At 43.7% G+C, this 25,961-nt stretch overlaps 1 protein-coding gene across 2 annotated transcripts in view; it reads left to right on the top strand.

The window, feature by feature from the left end:
- RFX4 (regulatory factor X4) overlaps positions 1-25,961 on the top strand; it is a 172,319-nt gene that overhangs the window by 18,212 nt on the left and 128,146 nt on the right. For both annotated transcript variants that reach the window (XM_027541886.1, XM_027541887.1), the window contains exon 2: positions 9,987-10,073. In XM_027541886.1, coding sequence (XP_027397687.1) covers positions 9,987-10,073 — 87 coding nt within the window. The remainder of the gene's footprint in view (positions 1-9,986; positions 10,074-25,961) is intronic.

Genomic DNA, 25,961 nt, shown 5'->3' with positions numbered 1-25,961 from the left:
CAGGGACCTTGCTGCATGTTCACCACTAGAGCCTCAGAGCCTGGCAAACAGTCGGTGCCAAATCACTGTTTGGTGGGCCAGGGATGGAATGAGAGCAGGGCCAGGGTGGGGCTGCCCCTTGGAGGCAGGGACAAAGGTCCCTTCCTGGAACCCAGCGGCCCCTGGGGCAAGGCCTGTGGCGTTGCCATGGCAACCCACTGACCTGAGGCGCCCCCACCCTGGAGAGGCCACAGCTGCCGGCCTCCTGGGCCCACTTCCCACACGAACCTGTGTGTCACCACCGTGGGGAGCCCCAGGGGAGAGAGGAAAGGGGCCGAGACAGAATGATCCAGAGGAACGCACATCCTGGCCTGAGGGGAGATAGGAGCAGGCCCCGGAGGCGCGGGTCCACTGGTAATGCCTGGGGTCTGGGGGAGGGGTGTGAGGGTGCGCCCTGGCACCCCCAGAGGGACCTGGGGCCCGGTCTTCCCTGGGTAGCTCCACGTGTGGCCTGTCAGCTCTTTTATGAAACATTTCTAAAGCTGTGCGTTCCTAAAATAGGCCCCAGCGCAGCGCCCCAAAAGACTGTTGATAGAAAGTGGATGAATGCCGCCTTCTATTAAAACCCGGTGACACTTTCTAAGTCAGGCGGCATTTTCCTCAGGTATTGCATAAGTCAAGAACTCCCTGTTCTCACCCAGTTCCTCAGAAACAAAGCTCATCGTGTTATTCCCCCACTGTTTCAAAGTCATGGCCGGCTCCCAGCTGCCTGCAGGCGTCTTGGCCTGGGAGAGGGGGCAGTGAGGCCTTTGCAATCTGCTCCTAATGGAATCCCCCACTGTCCCCTACCATGCCTTGGGTCACGGGTCAGTGGGTTCTTCACCTTTCCCAGAGCCCATTTTCTGCCTTTGTCCATGACGGTGGCCCTCTTCGCCAGAACACCCTTCTCTCCTCCTTGGTCTGGCAGATGCTGACCTCTTTAAGGGCCAGTTGAAATGCTCTCCCCCCTACCCTCTGTGAAACAGCCCAGCTGAGCTGGAAGCCCCTTTTTGTAATCTAGACATACTCCCAGTTACCTGCTGGCTTAGAAAGGCAGGGTGCCAGGGTGACAGCCAACAGCACTGGGGTCAGACAGACCTGTAGTGGTGACTTCACCTAGCTTGTCTGACACTCACTTTCCTCCTTACAGTGTTGGAGCTGTTCAGGGCTCTGTTTCAGAACTGCTGTGAGGAAGAGAGGTAAAGCAGAGTGATCAGCGTGGAGAGGGCACTCAATAAATGCTGTGTGTGTATGCTCAGTCCCTCAGTTGTGTCTGACTCTTTGCAACCCCATGGACTGTAGCTCATCAAGCTCCTCTGTTCATGGGATTTTCCAGGCAAAAATACTGGAGTGGGTTGCCATTTCTTCCTTCAGGGAATCTTCCAGACCCAGAGATCAAACCTGCGTCTCCTGCATTGGCAGGTGGATTCTTTACCACTGAGCCACCTGGAAAGCCCTCAATATATGCTTGACTGTCCCCACCACGGCTGTGAGCACCTGGTGGATAGAGACCATGCTTCCCTCATTTTCCCACAAGCATGCTAAGTGCTTTACCTGTGTCATTTCAGTTAATTTTTGGAGAAACCTGGGAGGCAGGACTTTAAAAAGGTTCAGGAACCATCTCAATGTTACATAGCTAGTAAGTGAAAGGACTGGGCTTTGAAAGCTAGTTTTTCTAACCACTGGCTCCACATTCTTCCTGGCCTGCCTCTATCTTCTCTTTCATCTTGTACTGTCTCCCTGGGGTTACTCTGCATCAGCCATAAATAGGTTCCATAAACAGGTCATTCACGATCCACCTGTGAGCCTTTGTCTCTGTGGTTCCAGGTCTCAGAATCTCGGAAGTCCTCACTCCCTCACAGGTTCAGTCTCTGCTCCAATGCTGTTTCTTCCCAGAGGTCTTCCTGAGGAAGGATGCTCCCTCTTCTTTCATTCACTTCATCACAACCATCACTGCCAGCTCTGTGCTTGACACTACTCCAGGCCCTTGGGGACTAGGCACCAAACAAGATTCTCAGGGTTGTTAGAATTTACATTTTTAAGAAGGAGGGAAATGTTGCTGTTGTTCAGTAACTCAGACATGTCCACCTCTTTGTGACCCCATGGACTGCAGCATGCCAGGCTTCCCTGTCCTTCACCATCTCCCAGAGCTTGCTCAAACTCATGTCCATTGAGTCAGTGATACCATCCAACCATCTCGTCCTCTGTCATCCCCTTCTCTTCATGCCTTTAATCTTTTCCAGCATCAGGGTCTTTTTCAATGAGTCGGCTCTTTGTATCAGATGACCACAATATTGGAGCTTGAGTTTCAGCATCAGTCCCTCAAATAATATTCAGGGTTGACTTCCTTTAGGATTTACTGGTTTGATCTCCTTGCTGTCCAAGGGACTCTCAAGAGTCTTCTCCAGCACCACAGTTTGAAAGCATCAATTCTTCAGTGCTCAGCCTTCTTTATGGTCTGCCTCTCACATCCGTACATGACTACTGGAAAAACCATAGCTTTACTATATAGACCTTTGTTGGCAAAGTGATGTTTCTGGTTTTTAGTACACTGTCTAGATTTGTCATAGCTTTCCTTCTAAGGAGCAGGCATCTTTTAATTTCATGGCTGCAATCACCATCTGCGGGAGAAGGAAATGGCAACCCACTCCAGTATTCTTGCTTGGAGAATCCTGTGGAAAGAGAAGCCTGGAGGGCTGCTGTTGATAGGGTTGCACACAGTTGGATATGACTAAAACGACTTAGCATGCATGCATAAGTTGGAGAAGGAAACGGCAACCCATTCCAGTATTCTTGCCTGGAGAATCCCAGGGACAGAGGAGCCTGGTGGGCTGCCATCTATGGGGTCACACAGAGTCAGACACGACTAAAGCTACTTAGCAGCAGCAGCAGCAGCAGTCACCATCTGCAGTGATTTTGGAGCCCAAGAAAATAAAATCTGTCACTGTTTCCGTTGTTTCCCCTCTATTTTCCATGAAGTGATGGAACCAGATGACATGATCTTAATTTTTTGAATACTGGGTTTTAAGCTGAGTGAGGGAAATAAAAAGAATGCATAAGAAAACATCTTTTCAGGTCCTGAGACCCTTGCCCATCAGAAATACCCTGCTGTAATATATTGGTTTCCTGTTAAATAGCTTTTGTCCATCTCTCCTTTTTAAAATTATTTTATTTTATTCTTTTTTTTTTGGCCACACCACCTGACATGTGGGATCTCAGTTCCCCAACCAGGGATCGAACCCTCGCCCTCTGTACTAGAAGTGCGGAGTCTTCTAGTACACTGGGGAAGTCCCTGTTCATTTCTTCTGTTAGAACTTTACACTGAAGACTTGTGATAAGTATTTGAAAAATGAATAGATGGATGCATGAGAGGGAACCACTGGCCTGTGCCTGCTCTTGGGTGGCCTCAGGTGCAGTGGCTTGAAGCAGGGTTCCTGGCCAGAGTTTGAAGTCAGGCCACGACAGTGAGATCGCTGAATCCTCGCCACTAGACCACCAGGGCCAGTGGCCAGTGACAAGGCCCTGGCCTGTCAGCTACGTGGAAATGAATTTGCACATATAGACAGGAGGGAAACAGTGTTTATTAGGTAATGTGTTTATTAGGAGGAAAAAGGGTACATGCAGACAGACATGCAGGTGGGCTCAGGGAGACAGAACAGTAGTTTGAATTACTTTTACGGGGCATTTCTTCTGGGTTTCCTTTGGCCAGTCATCTTGCTGTGCCTGGTTCTGAGTCTGTATTGGGTGTATCTTAGGGTCCTCCCCTGTGTGTGTGCACATCTCTTAGCCAAGATGGATTCTAGGGAAGAGACCTATGGGTAGGTTGACATCACTTACTATGGGTGGTACCCCTTCCCATTTTTGACTCCCAAGGAGCCTTTCTGTGCATGTGTAGTCATGGAGGTCTCCTTGACTTCGAGAATGAGGAATGTGTGGTCTTTTATCTTTTATCTGGACAGGGTCCAGCCTCCTCCATGATCCTGCTGTTATGGAGTTTCTGTCCACAGGGGAGAAACTATTCGGCCTGAGGCCCATCTATCTCCTGCCTCACGGCCAGTAGGATGCAGTGGGAAGAATAAGCATAAGCTTTGGAGCCTGAAGATCTGGGTTTGAATTCTGACTTTAACACCTTTGAACTGTATGACCTCGGCCACACCACTGACAACAAGCCACAGCTCTGTGTGGTTTCCTCGTCTCTGCCTACGTACTCAGTCGCTTCAGTTGTGTCTGACTCTTTGTGGCGCTATGGACTGTCAGGCTCCTCTGTCCATGAGATTCTCCAGGCAAGAATACTGGAGTGGGTTGCCCTGCCCTCCTCCAGGAGATCTTCCCAACCCAGGAATTGAACTCACATAACCTTCGGCTACTGTATTGCAGGCAAATTCTTTACCACTGAGCCACTGAGGAAGCCATTCCTTATCTGTAACGTGGTGGAAATTTCTATCCCATGACGTCGACTGTGAAGCTCAGATCAGGTTCTCTGTGTCAGGGTGCCCTGTAAACTTCAAGGATTATGTGCATTTTGACAACCAACGTGGTCAGCTCCTCTTGCCAGGCCAATGGATGTTCGCGAAGCACTGCTCTGAGTCTTGGACTGGCCTGGATGTGCCGTGCCCCCAGTGCAGCTGCTGCCTGGTTGTTATTTGCTGCTGCTGCAAAGGGAAGCAAGATTTCCTCCTGGGAAACCCAATAACCATTTAAGGTTCTGCTCAATCTCATTTTAGGAACTTGAGAAAGTCACTTCAAATTGGGGTTTCCAAATCTCTGATCTGAAGTGGGGAGGCATGAAGATTGGCCTCTAAGGAATGTGGGTTAAACTCCCTGTAAGATGAAAAATCTACGAGGCATCCTCCTTCCTACCCATGAGCCCAGATGAGTCAGGTGAAAGGATGCTTTGCAGCCCAGGAGCCTATGCTCACAGTCATCTATTAATCCTGTTGGACACTTAGAGCAAGCCTGGTTCTTCCTAAAAGGTCAGATGGTTTTTATGGATCAAGTATGAGGCAGGAGGGAACAGGAGGTTATCCAAGTGTGAATTGAGCTCTGCTTCTCCAGTGTCCCAGAGCACAGCACCAATACTGCTGTGCTGATCACAGTATGAGAACTTTTGTTTTCCTTAACAATAAATATAGATATTAAGACATATCATATCATATTGTCCTGAGTTTTAATTTATGACTTTTCCACACATGTAAAAACTCACATAGTATCTGGCACATTGTAGGAACTTACTGTTGTTTTTCAAAAAAAAAGTAATGCTTTCAACAACATATTTATTGCACTATATCTATGCACCCAGGCAGAGTGCCAGCTCCTGGGCACAGGTGAACAAAAATGACAGGGTCCCAGCAATCATAAGCTGATGGAGGAGCATCCGCCTTGTTTTTTTTGATGGCAACTAGAGGGCAGAAACCAGTCTTATTCATGTTTATATCAGACTCACTTGACTACAGCTTCTTGATCTACATGGGACAAAATACATTTTTGTTGAATTTTTCTTTATTTGGAAAATTGCCTTTGATGTGTTGTCCTTTTTATGCTGTATGTGATAGAAAAGAAAGCGATTAAGAAATTCTATAGACATGTGGATATATCTCCTTACACAGTGTGCATTTTTTTATATCATTCATGTCAATAACATAATGTTCGTTGAAGCCGGTCTATAGGAAAAACTTTATACCAGGCACTAGTGGAGAGTCAAGAGAAATAAAATAAAATGGACTGCATTCTTAAGATGTTTAAGTTCTGAACTGAGGAGCCTGTTATGTAAAACAAAGCCTTGCAAAGAAACATGTAAATGAACTTAGCAAAAATTGTAATATGTAGGTTGAGTTTTAGCACAAGTTGTAATACAAGGCAGACTGTGATCATTGTTGCAATACTGGCAATGTGTTCTGGAGACCGTATGGGATATGGGATAAGGAGAGCTCAGAGCACACTTAGAGAGACAGCACTGTGGTTATGACCTGAGTGTGAATGCTGATCCTCCTCTTACTAGCTGGATGACTTTGGACAAGTCATCTAATCTTTCTGAGCCTTAGTTTCCTGCTCTCTAAAATGGGCATATTGATAGAACCTGTCTTGTAGGGCTGTTATGAGGATTACGTATGATGGTGTACCAAATGCATTTACATAATGCTTGACCCATAAGAGCTCAGAATATGGTGGCCTTTGTTAAGCCCCTTAATCTACAAATGAGGGCTTCCAAGGTGGCTCAGTGGTAAAGAACCCATTTGCCCATGCTGGAAACACAGGAGAGGAGGATTTGACCCCTGGGTTGGGAAGATCCCCTGGAGGAAGGAATGGCAACCCACTCCAGTATTCGTACCTGGGAAATCCCATGGACAGAGGAGCCTGGCAGGCTACAGTTCATGGGGGTCACAAAGAGTTGGACATGACTGAGCACGGACACACACACAATCTACAAATGAGTAAGACAGATGAATGCAGTGTTTCATTAAACATTCAATATGCCTGTCATTCTGGTTGATTAATTCTTGACCTTTGTAAGACCATAACCCATTAGTAATAGTTTTAAAGTATGTAATGTTTCCTTCAGGTGACCTGAATAGAGGCCTCTCAGTCCTATGGAGCAACCTGACTATGGGACATGAGTTGCAGATGGCACTATTAAGGGTCCCCCTAGGGAAGAAGACAAAGCTCAGAAAGCACCTGTGACTCCAAGGCCTGTGGCTTCTATAGATTTTTCAGAATGTTGTGTTCATACAATCTGGAATGCAAGACCTTTGAATGCTCTGGAAACCCCCGTGTCTAGAACAACAGAGGTGATGGTTTGCCAGACCTGGCACAGCTTAGACCCCGTCTGAACCCTCAGAGCTCACTGAGCCCCTCATGTCCAAACAGACGTTGATTAAATAGAAGATGCCAGAAGCAGGAGAACTGGATGGCTAAAAAGTAGAGGAACAATTTCTCCCAAGAAAGTGCTGAAACAAGTGGGGTCCATTTTGACTAGAAAAAAATGAAGACGTGTGGCTTCCTCCTGTATCTGACATGTGCCTCAGAGACCAGACCTACTCTGCGCTGCTCCAGGGAGCAGAGCTGGGCAGCGGAGTGGACACAAGCTTAAGTCGTGGGTCAGAGAGGTCTGAGTGGGGGCAATGGATGGGGGAAAGGAGTACTTGGTGAGATTTCTTCTCTCTCCCCTCTCTCCCTCCTGTAACTTTGCTTTCATCTCTCTCCAGGGTTAGGGTTAGCCAGTGTCGGGGAGAGGGACTGCCCTCAGGACAGCTCTTACTTGACTTGAACTCTTGTGGACAGTTGTTGCATCTCTTGACCCACCTGGTGACCAGAGCCAGCTCCTTTCCAGAATGTTGCAGTGAGCTCTCAGAGAGGGCTCCCCCTTCCAATGGCTGGGGATTACCATCTGCAAGAATAGGCCCCTTTGCGGAGTGACAGTGATGATAACAAGCCTGATTCTGGCACAGGCAAATGGGTGAGGGTGTTCCCTTCTACTGACGAAGGATAGTGGCGGTGTATTTGTGAATGTGTGTGCCCACGGGTACGTGACAGTGAGTAGGTGTGCATACCTAGCTAGGGAGACCAAGGGCTGGCCTTGAACAATAGAAATGGATTTTGGTGATATGGTTAGGTGGAGGGAGGGACTACAAATTTCATGAGACGCCATCTGACATCAGCCACGGCTGTTGCCAGGGAAAATGTGCCAGGACTTGAAAGGGTTAGAAGATCTGAGTAGAGACATTCTGGAGAATTCTGAAAAGAATTCTGGAGATTTGTATCCAGATGTGGTTTTGCATAAGATGTGATGACAAACACCTACCCTGTGTCATCACAGCTTTGAAACCATTGCAAGCTGTTTCTACATTGTACGTTTGCTATCTGGAAGGGGGTAGCGTTTTAATGCTTTGAATCTCTCAGCTGCTCCCTGTTTCCTTAGAAATACCAGATTTCCATATCCTCTTAACAAGCTGGTGCCTGTTCCACTCCTTGGATATTTCTCTGCTACAATTGTGGAAGCAGCTTTTAAAAAAGCAGTTTGTTGAAACATACAATACACACCAAAACCCCAACATTTCTCTCTGCTGTTGGCGCTTGCTTTCCCCTCACTACATTGCTCAGGAGCCAGTGTTAGTGTGGTTTCCTTTAACAATATGTTACTAAGTAATGAACTTTTCCTTGGCTCTTTGAATTATGAGGTGTCACATTACTCGATTAAGCTTCAGTTGCTCTCTAGGGAAACTGGAGATGAAAATCCTTACTTCAGAGAGTGGTGGTCAGAATTCAATGAAGTATGTTAATATTAAAATAGGGGTTCAGTAAATGCCAGCTCCCATATTATAAAGAAGGCAGCAGGCGACAGCACTGTTCAAAAGCACACATTCATAGGTGTAATCAGTTCTGCTCTAACACTAATATGCATCCCCCCGAGTTATCACCATTCTACAAAACTGCACAACAAAAAGCACAGCATTCACTGGAATAATAAACTAGGGGCACAATGCTTAAAAACTTTGTCAGTGACGCATGGGGAAAAAGATAGGACCCTAATAAAAAGGATGGCACAGTTTTACACATGTTACATGGTTAAGAGGCATATAAATACAATAAGTATGGCACTTGACCTTGAAAAAGACTTGAAATTTACTTTTGGAAGTGGACTTTGGTAGGGCCACAGCTTGTGTGTTATTGTGAAATGGTGGAACGTGGTCTATCTGTGGCTCACAACCCATGCAGTAAACTCAAATAGCTGGTAGGTGTTTGAGGTGTGAGCACGTGTGCCTTTTGCATATTCCTACAGGGCTCAGGTGATGGACAGGCAGGCCTGGCGTGCTGCGATTCATGGGGCCACAAAGAGTCGGACATGACTGAGAGACTGAACTGAACTGAACTGAACTGAACAGGGCTCAGTTCAGCTATGTGCAGTTTCTGCATTCACTTAATGTTTTCTAAGAAAGAAATCAAGCATAAGCAAACAGAAAATTTGTGCTAGGCACAAATGGTTCCCTAATGTATCACTTGCATTGAACACATTTGTGGTTTCAAAACAAACATTGTAGCAGAACTGATGTACTTAGCTGATGTTGTTGAATGAATGAATGAACCGATAGTGGATTCTCTAGATCATAGAAAAAGCATTATGCTACTTCATGGAAAGTACATTTGTATTGTTTGGAATTGGATTTTTAAAAAAAATTCCTATGGTCTTTCGGTTTTAAAACTAATGGAGGGACTTCCCTGGTGGTCCAAGGCTAAGATGCCGCGCTCCCAGTGCAGGGGACCTGGGTTCCATCCCTGGTTAGGGAACTAGATCCCACAGGACATAACTAAGAGTTCACATGCTGCAAGGAAGACTGAAGATGCTGTGTGCCACAGCTGAGGCCCACAGAGTCAGCTAAGTAAATTTAAATAAATAAAATAATAGGTAACTATTCCAGACCTTCTGAAGCCTCCTCCTGTGGAGTCTCAGTCTGGGCTTGGAAGAGCCCCTTCAGGGGTCACTGACAGAGTAGGGGTGGAGGAAACTGCAAGTTTCCCTGCCCTCCGCTTCAACCAGAACCTTCAGGGTTGTATCTGCTTTTCTTTTTGTTTTCTTTTGAACTAAGGGTTCTGCTGCTAGTTCACAAGTCTCCAAACCATCAGTGATTCAGCTGACCAAATTTTGTTTTACAAACTAGTTCTCAGGAATATATTAATATCTTCTTTTTGAAGAAAGATAATTCTCTGTGGACACTCAGTTGGTACTAATACTCCAAAATTAGTTGAATTTGGCCAAGAAATACTCAAGTGGAGCTTTGAATTACCATTTTGCCTCCAAGCTACTCAGCAAAATCTCATCAGCAATGGTGCATACTGGGCTTCATGTTAAATCCAATTCCAGTCTGGGCAGATCTCAGATGAAAGTTGATGGGCGTTTAAACCTAGTGCATTGATGATGTTCCTGTCTCTTTGCAAACACCAACAGTGTGATTTTCTTTATTTTTCATTTTTAGAGAGCTGGATTGAAAGATGTCTCAACGAAAGTGAAAACAAGCGTTATTCCAACCACACATCTCTGGGGAATGTTTCTAATGATGAAAGTAAGTGCTTAAAACTCAATCTTCCATGACGTCCTGGCTATGGGCTGTGTTCTGATGAGGAATGGTGCATCTGGAACGCTAGACTAGGTCATGTTACCTGAAACAAGAGGCTTTCCAGCCATTTATGAAATACCCAAGCCTTCCTTATAATATCCTCCAGGAGGGAGTTCAATGCATTCAGATGGATGTGGAAACTGAGGCCATAGCAAAAACTTGCTGTTTACACATTCTCATTGTCTGAGTCCCTAAAGATTCCATCTCAGTGATGCTCCAGTGGGAAAATGTGGACTTTGAATGGGAAAGGCCATTCTCCATAGATACGGATTTAAAGGAGTGTATCATGGGACTGTTGTTTTAAAGTCGCAAATGTCTTTGGTGTTGGAAAGTAACGATTTTTCCTGCATCTTGAACTAGAGAATTGGAATTGATGGAAAGATATAAATTGCTGTGTTCGTTATGTCAGGCTAGGGCTCCTGGGTATCTTATATTAAGAGCAGAAGACAACTTGGGACTTGTATTTGTCCCTAAAGCACTATAAAAAGGGGGCAGCTTATTATAAAGTCATTTCCAACAGCGACAGAATGTCTTTCTTAGTTGGTAAAGTGCATCTCCTCAGTTCAGTTTTCTCATAGGTTCAGGGACTCTTCAGGGAAGATTTAGCCATAGTGTTGTATGTCACGGTAGGTTTTCTTTTTCATTGCTGCATAGTACTCCCCTGTATGCTTCTATCACAGTGTATGTATCGATTTACATGTTGATGGGTATTTAAATTTGCTTCAAGTTTTTGACAGCTTAAGCATCTCTGAACATTCTTTTTTAACGTTTATTTTAATGTGGTAGAATATGCCTGATGTAAAATCTATCATTTTAACCATGTTAAGTATATAATTCAGTGGCCTTTCACCTCGTTGTGCAACCATCACCATGATCCATCTCCAGAACTTTTTTCATCTCCCCAAACTAAAATTCTGTACCCATTAAACAATAGCTCTCCATCCCCCTTTCCCCCTGGTCCCTAGCAATTACTACTCTACTTTCTGCTATTCTTTATGAATTTGACTAACTGTAAGAATCTCATATAGATGGAATCACATAGTATTTGTCCTTTTGTGACTGACTTATTTCACTTTGCATAATATTCATCCATGTTGTAGCGTGTATCACAATTTGCTTCCTTTTTAAGGCTGAGTGACACTCCACTGTATGTGTCTACACCACATTTTGTTTATCCAGTCATCCATTGATGACGTTTGGGCTATTTCTATTTTTTGGCTAGTGTGAATAATGCTGCTATACACACAGGTGAACAAATAACCGATTGAGTTCTGCCTTCAGTCCTTTTGGATATATAACCAGAAGCGAAATTGCTGGATCATATGGTAATTCCATATTTACTATTTTGAGGCACTGCTGTATTTCCATGGTGGCTGCACATTCTCACCAGCAATGTGCTAGAGTTCCAATTTCTCAACATTCTTGCTAATACTTGTTATTTTCTGTTTGTTTTTTTTTTTTTTTTTTGGTAATAGTCATTCTAATGTATAAGGTAATATCTCATTGTGGTTTTGATTTATAGTTTCCTAATGATTAGTGATGTTGAGCATCTTTTCATGTACTAAATGACCATTTGTATTATGTATACTTTGGAGTAATTGCCTATTCAAGTCTTTCAGCCATTTTTGAAACATAAAGCTTGTGAACTTTGAAAATTTTATTTATTTATTTTTGGCTATGCTGGGTCTTTGTTGCTGCATGCAGGCTTTCTCTAGCTGTGGCAAGCTGGGCTATTCTCTAGCTGTGGTGCACAGGCTTCTCATTGGGGTGGCTTCTCTTGTTGAAGAGCATATGGACTCCAGGGTGCACATGGGCTTCAGTAGCTGTGACCCATGGACTTAGTTCCCCCGGGGCATATGGAATCTTCCTGAACCAAGGATCAAACCTGTGTGCCCTGTGTTGGCAGGCGGATTCTTAACCACTGAATCACCAAGGAAGTCCTTTTGATCATTTTTTTAAAATCAGATAGTTTATTTCTGTGGTTGTTGAATTGTAGGAACTTCCCTAATGATGAATGATATTGAACATTTCTTTCATGTGCTTATTGATTATTTGTCTTATTCTTTGTAGAAATGTCTATTTAAGTTTCCCAACTGCTAGTTCTTTACATATTTTGTATATTAACCCACTATCAGATATTTGTGTTGCAAATATTTTACTCTGTTGATTGTGCTCTTTGATGCACAGTTTTCAATTTTAACATAGTCTGATTTATCTATTTTTTCTTTGTCTTAAGTTTATTTTTAATTGAAGGATAATCGCTTTAAGTATTGCATTGGTTTCTATCAAACATCAATATGAATCAGCCATAGGTTTACCCATGTCCCCTTCCACTTGGACATCTATTTTTTCTTTTATCTGTGCTTTGGTGTCCATATTCAAGAAATCACTGCCAAATCCAATGTCATGAAGGTTTTCCTTTGTTTTCTTCTGAAAGTTTTATAGTTTTAGCTCTTATGTATAGGTTTTTGATTTTTGGTAACTTTGTTTTCTTCTGAAAGTTTTATAGTTTTAGCTCTTATGTATAGGTTTTTAATTTTTGGTAACTTTTCACTTTCTTTTCTCAGTTTACACCTTTTTAAAATTTCATGTACTTCTGCTCTTACCTCTAGGTTTCCCTCCCTTGCACTTTCTTTGAGTTCAATTTTTTGCCTTTTTCTATTGTGAGACACTTAGATCATTGATTTTCAATTTTTTCTAAGGTAGGCATTTAAAGTTATAAAAATTCCTCCAAGTACTACTTAACTGCATCACATAATTTTTCTGGTGTCATACATGCATTATTATACAGTCAAACTTATTTTTTAATTCCTATTGTGATTTGTTCTTTTACCCATGATTTATTTAGAAATCTATTGCTTAATGTCTAAAAACTTGGGGATTTCCTAGTTGCCTTTCTACTAGGCAACTTTATATGATTGCTGTTATAATTCCACCATGGTCACAGAACATATTCTGTATGACTTCAATGTTTAAAATTAGTAAGACTTGGTTTTTGTCCAAACATGTGTTCGATTTGGCAGATGCTCACGTATGCTTGTAAGGAATGAGTATTCTGCCACATTTGGATGAATATCCTACAGGTATCAATTAGATCAGGTTGTTAATCATGTTTTTCAGATGTTCCATATCCCTATAGATTTTGATGTTGTCTCTAAGGTACTGAGAGAGGTATTACAGTGTGATTACCTATCTTTTCAGTTTTGTTAATTCCTGCTTTACATATTTTAAAGTATTCATTTCTTAGAAATTTAGGATTGTTGAATCCTCTTGTTGAAATGATGTCCCTCCTTATACTGGGTCTCCCACGTGGCTCAATGGTAAAGAATCCTCCTGCCAATGCAGGAGACACAGGAGACTTGGGTTCAATTCCTGGTCAGAAAAATCCCCTGGAGAAGGAAACGGCAATCCACTCCAATATTCTTGCCTGGAGACTCCCATGGACAGAGGAGCCTGGTGGGCTACAGTGCATGGGGTTGAAAAAGAGTCACATGGGACTTAGTGACTAAACAGCAGCATCTCCTTATGGCTAGTAATACTTATTGCCTTCTTGTCTATTTTATTTGATGTTACTATAACTATACCAGCTTTCTTTTTTTTATTGGGATTGTTGTGGTATATCTTTGTCTTTTTATTTTCAACCTTTCTGAATTCAATATTAGGATTTTTTATATAGTTTTAAAAAACCAGTCAGATTATCTTAAACTGGAATATTCAGATCATTTTAATGTAATATAGTTACTTACATTGTTGAGCTTAAATCAGCAAACTTGCTATCTAGTTTTTATTCCTCCCATCTGACTTTATTTCTTTATTCCTCCCTTGTTCCTTTTTTTGGGGGGAGGGATTAACACAGGTAAATATTTTAAAGTGTTTTTCTCTGCTAACTCTCCAACTAGATGTTCTTGTAGAGTGTTTCACTCAGGGATTACATTCTGCACCCTTCCTTTCATGTCTACCTCACATGAATCCTTCCCCCACTTCAAATACAGGGCATGAACACTCTCACAGCCTGACCTAATCTAACACTTTTCCATCATCTGTGCCATTGCTTTAATGTGTTTTACATCTACCTATGTTATAAGCCCTGTAAGACATTTTTACCATTGTCTTACATATTAGTCAATATTTATTGATGTTTATTCACACATTGACCCTTTCCAGGGCTCTTCATCCTTGTCAGCAAGTCCATGTTTCCATCTTGGATAACTTTTTTCGTTTCCTTCATAACTTTATTTATTTATTTAGGCTGCAATGTGCGGCATGTGGAATCTTTGCAGGATCCTAGTTCCCTGCCCAGGGATCAAACCCATGACCTCTGCACTGAGAGCACAGAGTCTTAACCACTGGACACCAGGGAAGCTCAGGGATCATTACTTCTTTAACCCAAAGAAATTCCTTTACTATTTTTGGTAGGGCCATACAGAGTAGTATAGATCACAAAAACCATTGTTACTTCACCTTTATTTTTGAAAGATATTTTTGCTATTGAATATAGAATTCTAGTTTGGTAAGATTTTTGTTTCCCTTTCAACCCTTTAAAGTTTTCATTGCATGGTTCTCTGGTTTCTAAAAGTTAGTCATCAGACTTACTTTTACTCATTTGAACGAAGTGTGTCTTTTTGTTTCAGACAAAAAGATATTTTTCTTTAGTTTACAGCAGTTTGTCTGTGATGTTCTACCCCAGGTTCAATCCCTGGTCTAGGAACTAGATCCTGCCTGCTGCAACTAAGATCTGGTACAGCCAAATAAATAAATAAATATTTAAAACATTTCTTACCTCTTAAAAAAAAAGCTGTCTCTTCTGTAGGCCCCTGCTCTCAAAGAATTTTCATTCCAGAAGGGAAGCTAAGGTGCATGTTCGCATATTAGTAAGGCAAGGTTGTATGTGATAAATTCCACTTGAATTGTGCAGCATGTTCTACCTTGTCATACCAGGTATGTTCCTGGATTCCAGTATGACCTCACTGGAAGCTTGTTAGAAATGCAGAGTCTCAGGCCCGCTCCAGACTGACTGAGGCACACTCTGCATTTTAACAACCCCCCAGGTGATTAGAATGCATGCTGAAGTTTGGGATCAGTCACACAGTTGGAAAATGACTAGGGAAGGCATCTTGAAGGAGGCGGCGTTTGAGTTGGGTCTCCTAGGATCCATGTGGTTCCTTTAAGTAAAGGACTGGGAGGCAAAAACCCACAAGGCAGGTTTTGAACTTCAAGAGTATTCCACACTGTCTTGAGCAGAGAGATGGAAGGGTCATGGGAACCAGGACTGGGGAGCAGAGTTTGGACCAAGTTGGTGAGGGACTTGGATTCTGACGAGGGGTTTGGAGCTGCATAGTTACGGTGCCACTGCAGGGGCTGAGTGGAGGCGTGTCAGACCCCAGTTTTCAGAAGGTGAGTTTGGTTCTCTGCAGGTGAATTGGAGCCAGGAAGACACTTCAGAGGCTCCCACCTGGCCCAGGTAAGGGGACGAGGCTGAAGCCCAGGGTGATATCAGTGGGACGGAGGGAACTGGACAGACTGGGGTGATGGGATGGGTCCGAAGAGCAGGAACCCAGTGGGATTCCTTGGGATTCCTGTTTCCCTCCGTGGGAAACAGAACAAATGACTACACAGTCCTGTAACCCTGATGGGCCCGTCTTCTAGGCTTCAGGTCACCATTTCCTTAATAGTTAAATCAAATGACTTCAGCCTCTATCTTAGATCCTGGGCAGATGTCTAGAGTTTTCCCTGCATCTCCAAGAGTTATCAGACTGTGCGTGTGTGAGAGTGTGTGAGTGTGTGTGTGTGTGTGAGTGTGTGTGAGTGTGTATGAGTGACAGTCCATACGAAGTCCTGTTCCCTCCGCTCTTTCACAACTCCTAACAACTGTCAGACCCTTCGGCAGCTCCCTCCCACCTGCCCCGTGCAACATCTGCTTCCCTTACCCTTCCTAACCCTTCACCAGCTCATTATCCTGGCATTACTGACAGACCGGTGGTGAAGGGGGATATTTAAAGCACAGGGACAGGAAGAGTTGGAATTCAACAGCATGGTGGCATAGAACTGGGGTCACAGTGGGTCACCACTTATTGCGACTCATTATTAACATTAAAATCCCATTGAATTCCAGGGCTAGAGAGGTGTAATTTACTTTTCTCTCCCCCGACTTGGCATGTCTGGTTATCATCCAGTTTGGTATTTTCTAACTCCATAAGAGAGAGTTCCAGAGAAATGTGGTTAAACTGGTCCACATTCCCATGGAGTTGTAGGCAAAAGCCCCCAGCCCCGCCAACAGCAGAAAGGCTCTGGGACAGCTCCTAGAGCAAGGACAGGGGCTTAGAGCCAGAGGTCTGGGGTGGGAGGCGTGCCACAGAGAGTCCATCTAGGATGGCTTTCAAAGACTGGATTGCCCATGTGGGATGAACCCTGCAGGGTTAGTCCCGGCTGGGAACCTAGGTGCAGCCCTGCAGGCAGGCGTAGGAGGCCCAGTGCTTAGGTTATGATTTAAGACAACCTCCAACTCTTGCCCTTCCTTGGCCTCCATACCCATCATGGGCTGCCCTGTTTTTTTTTTTTTTTTTAATATTTTCTTGAACGTGCCACATGGCATGTGGAATCTTAGTTCCCCAACCAGGGATCGAAACTTGCATTGGAAGCTCAGAATCTTAACCACTGGGCTGCCAGGCAAGTGTCCCTACAGATTGCCATTTCTGCCCCCTGAGTGTCTATCTGTCCTCTCCTTGTGGAGAATTAGGTAGTTCCTCCTTCGTGTATGAAGCCCACTGCCAAGCCCTTCTGCACCTCCATTTACTCCCTCCACAGCTGTCAGTCCCTGAGGGGAAAGGAGCATGTCTGATGGACTGGGCCTCACTTAATATAGAAGGCCTGGGGCATCATAAGTGCTTACTGAGTGCTTATTGCTGCTAAGTCGCTTCAGTCGTGTCCGACTCTATGCGACCCCATAGACGGCAGCCCACCAGGCTCCCCCGTCCCTGGGATTCTCCAGGCAATAACACTGGAGTGGGTTGCAATTTCCCTCTCCAATGCCTGAAAGTGAAAAGTGAAAGTGAAGTCGCTCAGTTGTGTCCGACTTCTAGTGACCCCATGGACTGCAGCCCACCAGGATCCTCCATCCATGGGATTTTCTAGGCAAGAGTACTGGAGTGGGGTGAGTGCTTATTAAGTAATTGTTTTTAGCAAAGCAAAACACTGTACAGCCATGCTAGATTACAATCCATATCTATAATTTACTTTCAGCTTTTGGCACTCCAGGACCATTTTAACCATTTGAAGAGGTTCTTCCTTCTGATATTCCCTCCCCAATAGGATCTTTAGGTCCCTCCCTGATCTTCCCTTCTAAGCTTCCTAATGGGAAGCATATTTGTTTATTATGCATTCTTCAAGCATTTCCAATGTTTATTGTATATTCTTCCAGCATTTGATTTCTTTATGCAAACAAACATTCATATATATGTTCTTTTTTTCCATTTTCTCTTTTATTGCCACTTTCTTACACACAAAAAATAGCACACAGCAAAATACACTTTGCTGTGACGAGCTTTTTTTAGAAATCCTAGACTGTAAGAATGGAGAGAGCATTCTCATTCTTTTCTTGTTTTTAGTCTTCTTTTTCACAGCTGTGTAGTATTCCACTGTGATGTCATTTAGCTAACTAGATGAGCACTGGGCTGTTTTCTACACTTTTGCTGTTATAGCCAAATTGCAGTGAATAACCTTGTGTCTGGTCATTTCCCATGTGTCCAGGAGTAGTGGCAGTATCTGTTCACAGATGTGGGACTGCTGGATAAAGGACATGTAGGATTTCAGTGATTCTGTTAAATGTCTTTTCATATTGGGGGAGGTCATCATTTTGCATTCTCCCTGCAAGATAGGAGTCATCTGTTTCCCACAGCTTCACACCAGAGTTTTGTGACTGTGGTTTGGATTTTTGCCCATCTGATAAGTGAGAAATGGCATTTTGGTGTACTGTTCATTTTCATTGAAATCGATTGTCTTTTCACATTTCAGGAACATTTGCATTTTCCACCACTCATGTATCTTGGTCTTTTCCTTTTTTTTTTTTAATATTTATTTATTTAATTTTGGCTGTGCTGGGTCTGCATTACTGCACGGGCTTTTTCTCTAGTTGTGGTGAGCAGGGGCCGCTCTCTAGTTGCAGTGCTCAGGCTTCTCACTGTGGTGGCTTCTCTTGTTGCCGAGCACAGGGTCTAGAACTTTCAGACTTCATTAGTTGCGGCTCCCAGGCTCTACAGGACAGGCTCGAGAATTGTGGCCCACAGGGTTAGCTGTTCCATGCTATGTGGGATTTTCCCCCGTCAGGGAGCGAACCTGTGTCTCCTGCATTGGAGGGCAGATTCTTCAACACTGAGCCACCGGGGAAGCCCTCCTTTTGGTCTTATTGGAGCTCTTTCTAATAAAAGAGGAGGGAGGTGAGACTGTTGTCTGTGGTATGATTGCAAGTTTCCCAAGAGAGTACTTACGGTGTGGGTTTTTTTCCCCACTTAGAGACTTTAGATTTTCCTCATGTGGTAAAATTTCTCAAAATTTCCTCGTATGACTTTGGGCTTTGTATCAACATTAGAAAGGCTCTTTCCTGCTCCAAGATTATGAAGGAATTTACCCAGAGGAGGTGAAAGGAAGCAGGTGTGGGGCCCCCTCTGAGCGGTGCTGCCAACATCACAGTCTTGTTTGGGACTTAGCCCCATTCCCACGGGGAGAAGGGTTTGCTGCCAGGGGCTGATGCCCATTGCCAAAGGCCTGGTCCAGGCCCCCTGATCATCAGCTGGTGCTCTTTGGAGGGGCTGGAAGGGAAGTAGATAAGGGGAACGAAATGTTTGGCAGCCCCATTTGTTCCCAACAGGTGAGGTCTGGCCAGGTGCAGCCTGATTAGTATAATGAAAGGAAATAGAATTAGAACTTTGAAGTGAAACTTGAGGCTTACATAAATTTGAACCTTTCCTGGGATTTGAAAAGAAGTAATTAATTTAGAAACGTTCTCCATCCATATTAAACGCTGCCACACCAGCTCTAGGCAAGAAATATTCTAAAATAGAGTTCCCAAATATTGTGAATTCAGCCAGCATAGAGGCAGAAGACAAATGATTAGGTAGGTAATATGTTCCCTAAAAGTCTTTAGTTCAGTTCTACAGGTTTGAAGGGAGAATGAGGCTCATAAGTGTTGGGGTTCAGGGAGGTTGGGGTGTCCTTTAGCCTGGGTCCTTCTCCTGGCTCCACTGTTAAACTGTATGACTTAAGGTAAAGCACTTCACCTCTCTGAGCCTCAGTTTCTTCCTCTGTAAAAGGGGATAATAGTCATAATTAAACCTAACATTGACTAAGCACTAAGAATGTATCAAGTATTTGATGTTTCACATTCATTAAATTATTCACTGTCTCAGGAAGCTATGAAAATTAAATGCAGTAATGTGAAGAGCTTTGCCCAGTACCTGGCATGTTATAAGACCCCAGTGAACATTCCATGATGAAAGTGAAAGTGTTATTTTCTCAGTTGTGTCCAACTCTGTGACTCCATGGACTGTAGCCTGCCAGCTCCCCTGCCCATGGAATTCTCCAGTGAAGAATACTAATACTGCATAGCTATTTCTCTAGGGGATCTTCATGACCCAAGGATTGAACCCATGTCTCCCACATTGCACACAGAATCTTTACTATTTGGGCCACCAGGGAAGCAGTACTGTTACTTTATATGCTTGCTGCAATCAGATGGGTAGACTCAGCTTTTGATTGTGGTATTATCTTAGCCATTTATTCGTTCCACAAATACCTTCCATGTGTAGGTATTGGAGATACCATGGTGATTGTGGTCTGTGCCCGCAGAGCTTACAAACCCCCAAGGCAGATGCACTGATCAGCATGTAGTGATCGCACCCCGTGACAAGAGCTTTACTAGGGACCAGCCAGGGTGCTATGGAGCCCAGGGTACAGAGTGGATAACTGTCCCAGCTGCAGGACTTGCCAAACCCAGGCCTGTGGGCAGGACAGGGCAGGGCGGGTGCACAACCTCTCTGGAGGAGTGACAACTGTAACTGTACCAGGGACCACTTAGTGCACACCTTGGGCCAGGAGTGGTTTAGTTAACTCTCACAATTAGTGCTTAGAATTGTTATTACCCCTACTTTACAAATAAGGAAACTAAGGCACCAAAAGTTTGTTTGAGGTCACACAGCCAGCAAGTGATGGAGCCAGGATCTGAGCCTGGGAATTTGACTGCCAAGTTAATATTAGGGCATAGATCCAGGAAGGGGAGTAGAGGTGCTCACCACTGGGAAATGGACCAGGATTCCCTGGACGGGGATATTAGGAATGAAAACTGCAAAGTGGGAGCAGAATGGAGGGGCAGAGAGAAGACCAGGCACTGGGCAGCATCTCAGTGGGAGGAATTTTAAGCCGATGTTGCTCTCTGGCTTTGGTAGGACGAGCGATGTGGGCCTGGAGGGCGGATGGCCCAGTGTGGGCCATGAATGGCTCCAGGAACCTTGTCGGCTTGGAATTCTGCCTTACAGGGTGCATCTTATTTGGTTTGAAGCATTTCTGCCTGTTAAAATGAAGAGGTACTTGGCAAGGCTAATTCCAAAAGTCTCTATCAACCACGGCTATGTTCATTTTTCTAAAACATGCTCTCCTGTCCTCTTTGCCTAGCTGGCTCCTGCTGCTCCTTCGGATCCCAAGCCTGGGCTTATACCCCTACTTGGTGCTGCCATAGCTTCTTGGGTCTGCCTTCTCAGCTCTTGTCCAAGACTTACATTTTATTGGCTGACAGTTTGAGCTCAAGAGAGTCGAGACCATGTCTGTTTTTTCTCTCCCTTTTGCCCCTGGCATGGGGCTGGAACATACTCAATAAATATCTGATGAATGAGTACATTCTCCAGCACTTCTGGGGAATTAGGATTGAGAGCCATCAGATAAGAGGGTGATGCCTGAGTGTGACGCACACAGTCTTTGAGGAAAAGATGCTGGGAATGAAGTCGCCAGGGGTCTGGAGGGAAAGTGCCTGCAGAGGTTGGAGGCCTCTGTTTGATGACTGAGCCAAGGGTCCCTGTTGGCTCCAGGTAGACTAGTTCTGGTCTAAATGCTTTCAGTAGCCACCTCATGTCCATCATTGAGGGAAGTCCAGTCTCCATTCATGGGGTGCATGGCTTCCTACAAGTGTTTCAGTCAGTTCAGTGGCTCAGTCATGTCAGACTCTTTGCGACCCCATGGACTGCAGCACACCAGGGCTCCCTGTCCATCACCAACTCCCGGAGTTTACTCAAACTCATGTCCATCAAGTCGGTGATGCCTTCCAGCCATCTCATCCTCTGTTGTCCCTTTCTCCTCCCTCCTTCAATCTTTCCCAGCATCAGGGTCTTTTCAAATGATTCATTTCTTCGCATCAGGTGGCCAAAGTGTTTCAGCCTTATGCAAAGCTTGGTTTCCTTACTTATAAAAGAATATAAAACAACTTCTTAACACTGTTTGGAGGACCAAAATAAGATAGCAAATGAAAAGTGGTATACAGTGCCTGGTTTAAGTACTTAGCTGGTGAATGCTATCAGTATTTTTACAGTCCTCTTTTTAAATGTTTCTGGTATTTTTTTTAATCATAGTTTGTGATATTTAATCCTCAAACAATCTTTGTGACATCAGTTATGATTTTCATGTTTTAGGCGAGGGCCCTCCAACTTGGATGAGTCAAGTGACTGCTTAGGCTCTCACAGAGTTGAGGACAAAGTTGGAACTCAAACCCAGGTCTGCCTGCCCTCAAAGCCAATTCTCTTACCAGTGGTTGGTATTGGAAGTGGGGCCTTAACAAAGTTTAGTCAGGGGAAAAAACCTGATACAACAGAGATAGGTAACCCTGAATGGGCTTCCTAGATGGCTCAGTGGTAAAGAATCCACCTGCTACAGCACGAGACACAGGAGATGAGGGTTTGACCCATGTTTCAGGAAGATCCTCTGGAATAGGAAATGGCAACCCATTCCAGTATTCTTGCCTGGAAAATTCCATGGACAGAGAAGCCTGGTGGGCTACAATCCATGGGGTTGCAAAGAGTCAGACAGGACTGTGCAACTGAGCTTACATGCATCCCCTGAACAGGAAGCACTAGGGTATCATCCTGGTATGGGGAAATTTTCTGGCTCCGACAATGGGCCACTTGCCTTTCCCTCCCCCATGCCTTTCTGCGTTCTGCTTGCCCTCCCCCTCACCCCCCGGAGCACCCCCTCCCTCAGCATCCCCGTCTCAAAATCTGACCTGTCCCTGTAAGGGTGACTGAGAGAGACAGTGTACAAGTGTACAAGCACATACAAGGACGTGCTCTGTGACCCTCACTTACCTTAAGTTAGGTGTGTTGTGTGTGTGCACTTGGGTGTAAAAGAGAACACCGAAAAAAGACTGGCAGTAGATAGGATGAAGAGCTGACAATTGTGTCCTATTGAGAGGTACTTGGGTTTCCAGAGATTTCCATTTTCCATGTATTTTCGAAATTAAAAAAAAGATAAACGTATTATTTTTGCAAACAGTAAACAAAGCTATGTTTTAAATTCTGACCATCTCTTCAAGGTCAGCTCAAACGCCACTTCCTCTTTGGAGCTGTGCTGTCCCCTGCTGTGCGTTTGCTGTGCAGGGTCCCTGTCAGTGCGCTTGTGTTTGCCCCCCGTAAATTTTCCCGAGCAGAGAGGCAGCCTCCCTTGCCTGCTTCCTGCAGTAGATTTCAGCTGAACAGAGACGCTCCAAGGCCTCGGAGCCAGAGCAGCCCAGGGCAGCCTTTGCTATGCAGCTCCTGCACTGACGTTTTCTAGCTCTTAGCTCTGAGTTCTACTCTCTGGTTGTGGATTCTCATTGTGGTGGCTTCTCTTATGGCAGAACATGGGCTCATGGACTCAGTAGTTGTGGTGCACGGGCTCAGCTGCCCCAAGGCACATGGGATCTCAGTTCCCAGACCACAGATCAAACCAGCGTCCTCCTCATTGCAAGGCGATTCTGAACCACTGGACCACCAGGGAAGTCCCTGAGTTCCTTTCACTCAGTCTTCCCTAGTACCTTTCAAGACAGGCATTATTATTATTACCGTGAGTTTAGAGACCAGAGATTGTCTTAAAGCTTGAAGGGGATTACCAGATGTCATAGCACTTCTCCAGCCCCCTTGCACCCCTCCACCTCTTGATCAGGACCTCAGCCACCTTGCTTCTCGGAAGGTGGCCTGGTTTTTCAAGTCCCCATGGTTTTATCCCCTCACCTTCTCCACCCTACTCTTGACTTTATCTCACCTTCCTTGACATCTGTTCCCATCTCTGGCCCAGTCCAGGGTTCAGCTTACTTGGGGTTTCTCCTAGGAAGTCTCTCTTGATTGGCCCTGCTTTTTCATGCCATCTGGGTTGGTGATATGCTCTCTGCCTACCCACATCACAGCATTTATCACTTCTTATTGAACCTGATTTCTCTCGCTACTGTTTGTTTGTCTCTTTCCCCAACCAGACTCTAGGACAAGAGCTTAATTTCTTTATCCTCAGTGTCTAGTTGGCATACATTAGATATATAATGAATTTTTGTTGAATTAATTAATAGGATCCCTTCAATAGCCCTTTAAAATGACTAGGTTTACAAGTGAATAAAAAATAAAGCCCAGAGGTTGAGGCGTTTTTCTCAATCATGGCCAGTAAGGTTTTGAGTTGATTTTAGAATATAGATCTTTTGTGACCCATGTTGATTGATGTGCTGAAATTTTAAAAAGCAGAGAAAAAAAGCTACCCACTCCAGTGTTCTTGGGCTTCCCTGGTGGCTCAGCTGGTAAAGAATCCGCCTGCAATGCGGGAGACCTGGGTTCAATCCCTGGGTTGGGAAGATCCCCTGGAGAAGGGAAAGGCTACCCACTCCAGTATGCTGGCCTGGAGAATTCCATGGTCTGTATAGTTCATGGGGCCGCAAAGAATCAGACACAACTGAGTAACTTTCACTTTCAGAGAAAAAAATCCTGCCAATTCTAGGGGAAACAAAAATGTAAATCATGAGTCAGCACAAGCTGGACAGAGATATACTTAGGATGTTTATATATTTTTCCTTATTTAAAAAATGCAGTTGCTGTTGTTTTTTAACACAGCCTTCCTTTCAATTATTTACTTAGTGTAATTCTTAGGAGTTGAGTTGTGGGGCCAAGTGACTGAATATTTTAGATAGCTGTCAATATCACTGCAAAATTACTTACCAAACTATTGTACCAGTTACCACTACCTTCAGAGAAGTGTGACACTGTCAATTTGACCGTTTGCACCCTAGCTTTGGGGATTATTATTTTTAAAATTTTTGTTGTTTTCAGAGATATAAAGTTGTGCCTCACTGTTTTCTTTTTATTTCTTTGTGAACAGTTGAGGTTGAGTATTGCTCTTTGCATCTACTTACCTACGTTCTTATGAGACTCATATGTTTATGTTCCTTTTTGTGCTATTTTTTTAAGATTGTTGAAGACATTTGTGGAAGGCAGACTCAACTATTTAATTAAGTGCCAATGGGAGGCACTGGCTGGAGGGAACACAAAGATGACTAAGATACCATTCTGCTTTCTTCTTTTTTAAATTGAGATGTGATTGACATACAAAACACTATATAAAGTTCCAGATGTATAATATAATAATTCGATACTTGTATATATTACAAAATGATGACCCCAGTAATCCAGTTAACATCCATCATCATACATAGTTACAGAATTTATTTTTCTTGTGATGAGAACTTTTAGGATTTACTCTCTTAGCAATGTTCAGAGAGTACTGTTAATTATAGTCACCATGCTGTATGTGACATTCCTACAACTTATTTATTTTATAACTGAAAGTATATACCTCTTGACTCCTTTCACCAATTTCCCCCATCCCCTACCACAACCCATGGCAACCACCAGTCTATATCTGTTCTCTTTATTTATAAGTTTTTTGTTGTTCCACATATAAGTGAAATCGTATGATATTTGTCTTTTCTCTGACTTATTTCACTTAGTGTAATGCCCTCAAGGTCCATCATTATTGTTGCAAATTGCAAGATTTCATTCTTTTTATGGCTGAATAATATTCATGTATATATATGTGTGTAAACTATTTTCTTTATCCATTCATCTGTGAGTGTACGCTTAGGTTGTTTCCATATCTTAGCTATTGTAAATAGTGCTGCAATAGACGTGGGATGCAGATATCTCTTCTTACTAGTGTTTTCATTTTCTTCAAATAAATGCCCAGAATTGCTAGATCATGTGGTAGTTATATTTTGAATTTTTTGATGAACCTGCATACCGTTTTCGATAGTGGCTGCAGCAATTTACAGTCCTACCAACAGTGCATGAGGATTCTCTTTTCTCCACATCCTCACCAGCACTTGTTATTTCTTGTCTTTTTGATAACAGTCATCCTAAAAAATGTGAGGTGATCTCTCATTGTGGTTTTAATTTTCATTTCCCTGATGATTAATGATGTTGAGCATCTTTTCAAGTACCTATTGACCACATATATATCTCTTGGAAAAAATGTCTATTCAGATCTTCTGCCCATTTTTGAATCAGATTGTTTAGGGGTTGTTGAGTTCTCTATATATTCTGAATATTAACTCCTTGTCAGACATATGATTTGCAAATATTTTCTCGCATTTGGTAGGCTGCCTATTTTGTTGTTGCTGTTTCTTCTCTTTGCTGTGCAGAAGATTTTTAGTTTGATGTAATCTCACTTGTCTATTTTTGCTTTTGTTGCCTTTCCTTTGGTATCAAATCCAAAAAACATCATTGCCAAGTCCTATGTCAAGATGCTTATTGCCTATGTTTTCTTCTAGGACATTTATAGTTTTAGATT

The sequence above is a fragment of the Bos indicus x Bos taurus genome, chromosome 5 (assembly GCF_003369695.1).
Source record: "Bos indicus x Bos taurus breed Angus x Brahman F1 hybrid chromosome 5, Bos_hybrid_MaternalHap_v2.0, whole genome shotgun sequence".
Taxonomy (NCBI): domain Eukaryota; kingdom Metazoa; phylum Chordata; class Mammalia; order Artiodactyla; family Bovidae; genus Bos; species Bos indicus x Bos taurus.
Note: the sequence above shows the minus strand (reverse complement) of the source record. Positions and strands in the feature narration are given on the sequence as shown.